This window comes from Clarias gariepinus, chromosome 2 (assembly GCF_024256425.1).
Source record: "Clarias gariepinus isolate MV-2021 ecotype Netherlands chromosome 2, CGAR_prim_01v2, whole genome shotgun sequence".
Classification (NCBI taxonomy): domain Eukaryota; kingdom Metazoa; phylum Chordata; class Actinopteri; order Siluriformes; family Clariidae; genus Clarias; species Clarias gariepinus.
The window spans coordinates 36,460,862-36,467,022 of record NC_071101.1 but is presented as its reverse complement, the minus strand read 5'-3'; the positions used below and the strand labels follow the sequence as shown (position 1 = coordinate 36,467,022).

The window sequence follows — 6,161 nt, the reverse complement described above, 5'->3', positions numbered from 1 at the left end:
TTATATTTAACCATATTCATTTTAATACAAACTGCTGCACATAACTATAGAACACTCAAGCATATGAGACAGAACACTACAACTCGAAGACAGATCCTGGTCTGAGTTGTCATTATGAATGTGATCCATTAAAGCCATGTCCAATCTTGGTCTGATCCCTGACATTGGATCTTAAGGTAAAGAAAGGTAGAGACAAGAAACTCTCCACAAAACATTAGTCCATCCAAGGTCCACAAAGAGCAGCTCAGTTAAACTTCCTGATGACTCTGTTGATGTCATCAGCGCGAGGTCCCGGCTCTCCCATTTCTTTTAGAAGGCCGACTTTATCTCTGGCTGAGTGCCGTGGAACAGACAAATGAAACGGCCAGAGAAACCTGTTCACCACCTTGAAGTTCTTTCCAGTCGAGTAGATCTCATGGATGAGGTCCTCCAGACAAATGATGCCGTGCTGGCCTGCAGGAAAACACCACAGAGTTACACCCGAAAGTGGCAGGCACGCTAATCCAGTGAAGACAACTTATTCTCATAGGGTCACTTTTTATTGTATGTTTGGAAATCCAGTTTTTTTTTTCCAATGTTCAGTTTGTCTAATCAGTTTATTCAGACATCAAAACAAACAATTAGCTTATTTTGTTTTTTTATGCATAAAAAAACCCCCAATAAAAATGTTTCTTTTGTAGGTAAAATTTCTTTTAAAACAACTATAAACTTTGTAATGTTAAAAGCTAAGCTGCTTAGGTTCACAAGCAACATTTTACAGGCAAACAGTACTAACGTAGGCATATTTTGAATGTTTAAATTCATGTAGCTTTAAAAGTTAGAGGTGTTTTGATTTAAACATCTGATCACAATCAAACAGTACAAATATGTTTTTCATTAGCCTTGGATGTATTTTGTCTCAGACTACCTTAAACATGAATAGTTCAATCTGGACCTTTGAATATCTAGTTTGAGAGCCTGTTACATAAAATATAGAAAATAAATCCAAGCTTGTTTCCAAATTTTGCCTGTTGCTGTAACCCTTGAAATTTTTCACATTTTGTCACGTTACAACCACAAATAGGCAAGGAAAGCATTAATCGGAAAGCAGTTAAGTGGCCCATGGGAACTCCAGAGATCCACAGCTCATATAGGAAAATCTGTTCACAGGACAACTACAAGTCATTTTTACTCAAATAAAAAGCTTTACTGTTGGCATGACACTGATTTGATTGATGGTAGCGCTCACATTCATACATTTTAGGAAGAACAGCAAAGAAGCTAATTCCCTCCAGAAAAGAATATCATGCACAGACTGATATTCAGCCACATGTACAGGGAGTGGACGGCTGAGGACTTGGGTAAAGTAATTTTCTCTTAAAAATCCCCTTTCCGATTGTTTAGGGCATCTGGAAAAAAGCTTGTCCGGAGAAGAAACGATGAACGTTACAATCAGTCCTGTGTCATGCCGAGAGTAAATGTCCTTAGACCATTTATGTGTGGGGGTGCTTTTCGCTCACAATTTTGCATAAAAACACAGTCATAAATAAAGAATGGTTCAAAAACATCCTCCGAAAGCAACTTCTCCATCATTCCTTAAACAGTTTGGTGAAAAACAAACAATGCCTTTTTTAGCATGATGGAGCACTTTGCCAAAGGCAAAAGTCTAAGTGGCTTGGGAAACAAAACATTTTGGAAATTTTGGGTCCATGTCCCTCTCCGGACCTTAATACCATTGAGAACTTGTGGTCAATCCTCAAGAGGTGACAGTGGACAAACAAAAACCCACAAATTCTGACTCCAAGCACTGATTATGCAAGTATGAAGGTAAAACAGTAGCAAAACCCGAGTGAATGTGAGATCTCGTAAAATTAATATTTGTATTTGTAAGTTGAAATTTATAGTCACAGCTCTGATGTGAAAAGCTGCATCTATAGATTTGAATGAAGTCATTTTATTGGTCGATGCCTCACCAATGAACAACGCCAGCCACAATGCAAACATTTGTATGCATATGTATCAGCTATTTTGTTTTTAAACGCTTGGAAAATATTTTAATGGATTTTATATACCAGTAAAGGCGCAGCAATGTCGTTTAATTGGTTGGCATAGACGACCACCAACACCGAAACGGCGTGAGCTGCTCTGTGTAGTCTGTGATGTCATCGCGCACAAAACGTCCCACTTCATTGGCTGGCTCCAACCAATTAAATGTTCATTGGTGAGGCATCGACCAATAAAATGACTTTATTCCCACCCCAGCCCCGCCCCCGCGTTTACAAGTGCATAAGTGAGTTTTGCTACAGGAGTATCGCAAAATGAGTAGCAAAGTCAGAGCGCCGGGATTTGAGGTTGTACTGCCAGATCTGAGAGGTTGTGAGTGCTGACTTGTGGTTGTACAGCGAAACTGAAGTAAAGCGCAAAGATAAATGTGTAGTACACAATTGTGCCTGTCATTTTGTTTATGTGAATGACACGTTACACATTTGTCACTATTAATCTGCAACTTCGAATTCAAAACACAGGTGTGCAAATCGATAGATGCAGCTTTTCACATCAGAGCTGTGAGTATAAATTTCAACTTACAAATACAAATATTAATTTTACAAGTTCTCACATTCGAATTTGCAAGCTCTCGGGTTTTGCTACTGTTTTACCTTCATATGCAAAAATGGGCTGCCATGAGACAGGATGTGGCCCAAAAGTTGACTGACAGCATGCCAGAGCGAATTGCAGAGGTCTAGCAAAAGAATAAGGTCAACACTGCAAATATTGACTCTTTGCATAAACTTTATGTACTTGTCAATAAAATTATTCTTATAAAAACGCACTCTATATTGCTTGGGCCCTAACCAATGCATATGATAATAAAGTACACTTGCGGCAAAACACAGTGACAGCACTGGTCAACAGCTATGCAGAAACATGTCATCAGAATATACCCCCCAGCTTCTGACTGGCTGGTATTGTCCCTTATCTAGCCTCTAATTGGCTGAAAATAAGCACATGATTGTAACTTTAAGCACATACAAGGGGGAGAATGGAAATACAGCCTGAGTGAAAACAGAATGAGCTTGTACGAGCAGTATTTGTGCAAATATAATGAAATACTACTCCAACTGTACCAAGTAATCTAAAAAATCTAGTGTTTAAGTCTTCCTTGTTATACGTCACGATTGACACTGGCCCATAAATAAGGTTGTGAAATGAGAAAAGTGATCGAGTTAAATGACAATCATTCACTAATCTGTGACCTGACTGGTGAACTGATAGTATTTTGTGTTACACTATGAGAATGTGATTAGTGAGTGTGACTGATATAGCATCTAGGATTGTTGTCAAGTAACTAAGTGAACACAAATGCAGTGGGATCTGAATGTAACAATATACATTCATGTGAATTACCATTATTCAGAAATGAGTTTTCAGCCCTATAGAAAACACTTTGCTTTGTTTAACGCCCAGTGGAATCAATACATACCACACAAGATTACCTTTATTTATGTCACGTTATTTAGTATGAAATTAAGAAACGATTAACTTCTAACCTTCAATATCTATCAGAACTTTTATCATAGCACAGCATACCTAAATACTGCTCGATGATGGCGTTGTCTGTCAGAGGAATCCGTCTCTTATCCACCCTTCCCTGGCCTCGTTTCAAGATGAGCTCACGAACAGACTTCAAATTAGGAAACCTGTCCAAAGAAATATAATAATATTAATTTACCTAGCACAATATTTAGGTAATAAATTCAAAAGCTGAGAACTAAAACACACCCCCAAGCAACGTAGGGCTCGACCACTCGCAGCATGTTCATTGACGTCTTGCTGACTTTAATAAAGATCCCACTGAAGATCTTGCGCAGCCTCAACATCTGGATGGTCTTCCTCACTCTCGGACTTATGCCTTTGATCCTGTAAAAACAGATAAACACCCTGACTGAGAAGGTGATAGCGTTCTGCATGAAACAGAGCAGCACCAGTCGCTATGAGTGTGAGAAGGTTGTGAAGGAGTGGTACAAGAGCTTACTCTCGAACGCGTACAGCAAAAACCAGGCTGTTCTTGGATGGAGGGAGAGCAGGAGGAGGTCTGCGCTGAGCTCGCATCAAACGCACTTCATCGCGCTTCTTCCTCCAGCTGCACCTCTGAAACTCCTCCAGACGCTTGAACTTCAGCCCACGTCCCTTCTTTGTCTGTAGGGGGAATAAAGATGTTCATGAAGAACAACGTGATGAAGGCTGCATCGTGGTTGTGCGTGTTCGTCTATCCACACGAGCGTGTAGCCCTACCTTTCTTTTCTCGAGCAAAGCTTGCTTGGCCTGGGTCGCTTTAATGGCTTGGTACGCTTTTCTTTTCTTAAGGAGGTTCTCAGGGACCAACTTAATGACTTTGTTCGTCCTAAAGGAAACAATCAGATGTAAACAGAGCTGTTATATTTCTGTAAACCTGTACAAAACTCAAGTTAACATCATACCCATGTGCGGCGAAAAAACTCCTAATTTAACACACTCGGTTTTGCAAAATACCTCCACCAGCCGCACACACACACCCCAGCCCGTGTGCTCACATATCGACAAGGCTGTGGATTAACCGATGTTAAGGATTAATCCAGATAGAAAATGTAAACAAAACAGGATACGTACTCGGACTCCGCCATGTCGTCTTCGGTGAGGAACTCTCGTCGCACGGCGATGACGTCACACCGCCCTCTGCGCACAACTGTTTTTTTTTTTTAATTATTATTATTACAGAACAAAAAGAATACACTGTCTATATAAATAAAGAAAAACGCACAAAAGAAGATAGTGTAAAAATAAGAGTAAATAGATAAATAAACTTTAAGTGGAAGGCTTCGGAACAATGGAGCAATGAGTCTTATAAACAAAAAGGGAGATATACCCTGACAATTTTTTTTTTATTGTAGTAGTTTTTTCTTAGTGAAGAGTATTAGATAGTGATGTAATTCATAAACAAGTTAAAATGAAGGTTTACTATTTCTCCATTTACAACAATGCATTTTATATTTACTAAGGATAATTATATGAATCTTATCAGAAACAGGGCAGTTTATATTAGCCATATAAAAGAAGATATGAAATGTATCAAATGATGGAATGCTGTTTATCTTAAACCAAAAATGTAAGACACAGGGCAAGAAAAACATGTAATCTGAATGTTGTCTGATGCATTACAGAAGGAAAAAAAGTCACCTTCAAATCTAAAACTTTTAAAAGAAATTCTGCAACTGGGTAAACGTTAGGATTTATTTCAAATGACCTTTGGAGAAATTGACAATTGAATCATTTCTAAATGTATTTTATCCATGCTAGACAAGACTTCCATTTTTTTCCATTTTTCCATCTATTTGTTTGAAAAAGACTAGCTTGTTTAAAAAGTTGACTTTTTTAATATTATTGGGAGAGGGAAATAGGGCGCATGACATGGATAAATGAATTTGAAGATACTTCCCATTTTAGATAAAATAACTTACCTTTTTTTCAGCTGTTCCCGTACAGTACAATCGTAGGATCTCTGGTGGCTAATGATCAAAAGATTTCATGTCCAATAATCAGATTAAAATGTTAATGCCCTCCCTTCTAATAACATTCTTGTTACCATTTTTCCCAGATATTTAATTTCAGATTTAACACTCATCTGCAAATTTTAAATTCCTTCTCAAAACCTTTTAATGTGGAATTGTTATTGATAAGCATAGTTAATAATTGGACGGCCAAGATAAATAACTTTGTAGAGAATGGCTGTGTCTCAGGTAGCAACCTAAATCTAGGAGTCATTCCAGGGTGCAAGGAAACAGCTACTGTATACTGTATATACTGTTGGAGTAAAACATTGCAAATAACATTACAAAAAGTGTCTCCAAAATGTACCATACTTGCTGGTATTACTAAACATAAACCTAAACAATCAGGACTGCACTATTCATAACTGCTGTACATGTTGTATATTGCATAAAATGACCTACCTCATTCCACTCTCAATAACAAGTTGCACACTATAATCATTGCACTCATCGTACATAGTAGTTATATTATTTACATAAGCTATATATCTTAAGCTCTATATCGTGTTACATTGCATTCAGTGTACATAACCCTTTCTGTGTACAGTTGACATATGTGTACAGTTTAGATTTATCCTAGTATACAATGTCTTTATT

At 37.9% G+C, this 6,161-nt stretch overlaps 1 protein-coding gene across 1 annotated transcript; it reads right to left on the bottom strand.

The window, feature by feature from the left end:
• Window positions 1–4,714, bottom strand: rpl7l1 (ribosomal protein L7-like 1). The gene is made up of 6 exons (XM_053514882.1): window positions 4,627–4,714; window positions 4,273–4,381; window positions 4,013–4,176; window positions 3,760–3,897; window positions 3,568–3,677; window positions 1–453 (listed from the first exon to the last, which is right to left on the bottom strand). Exons 1-6 carry the CDS (start codon window positions 4,638–4,640, stop codon window positions 245–247), a joined length of 744 nt encoding a protein of 247 aa, XP_053370857.1. The 5' UTR covers window positions 4,641–4,714; the 3' UTR covers window positions 1–244.
• Window positions 4,715–6,161: the final 1,447 nt, after the last annotated feature.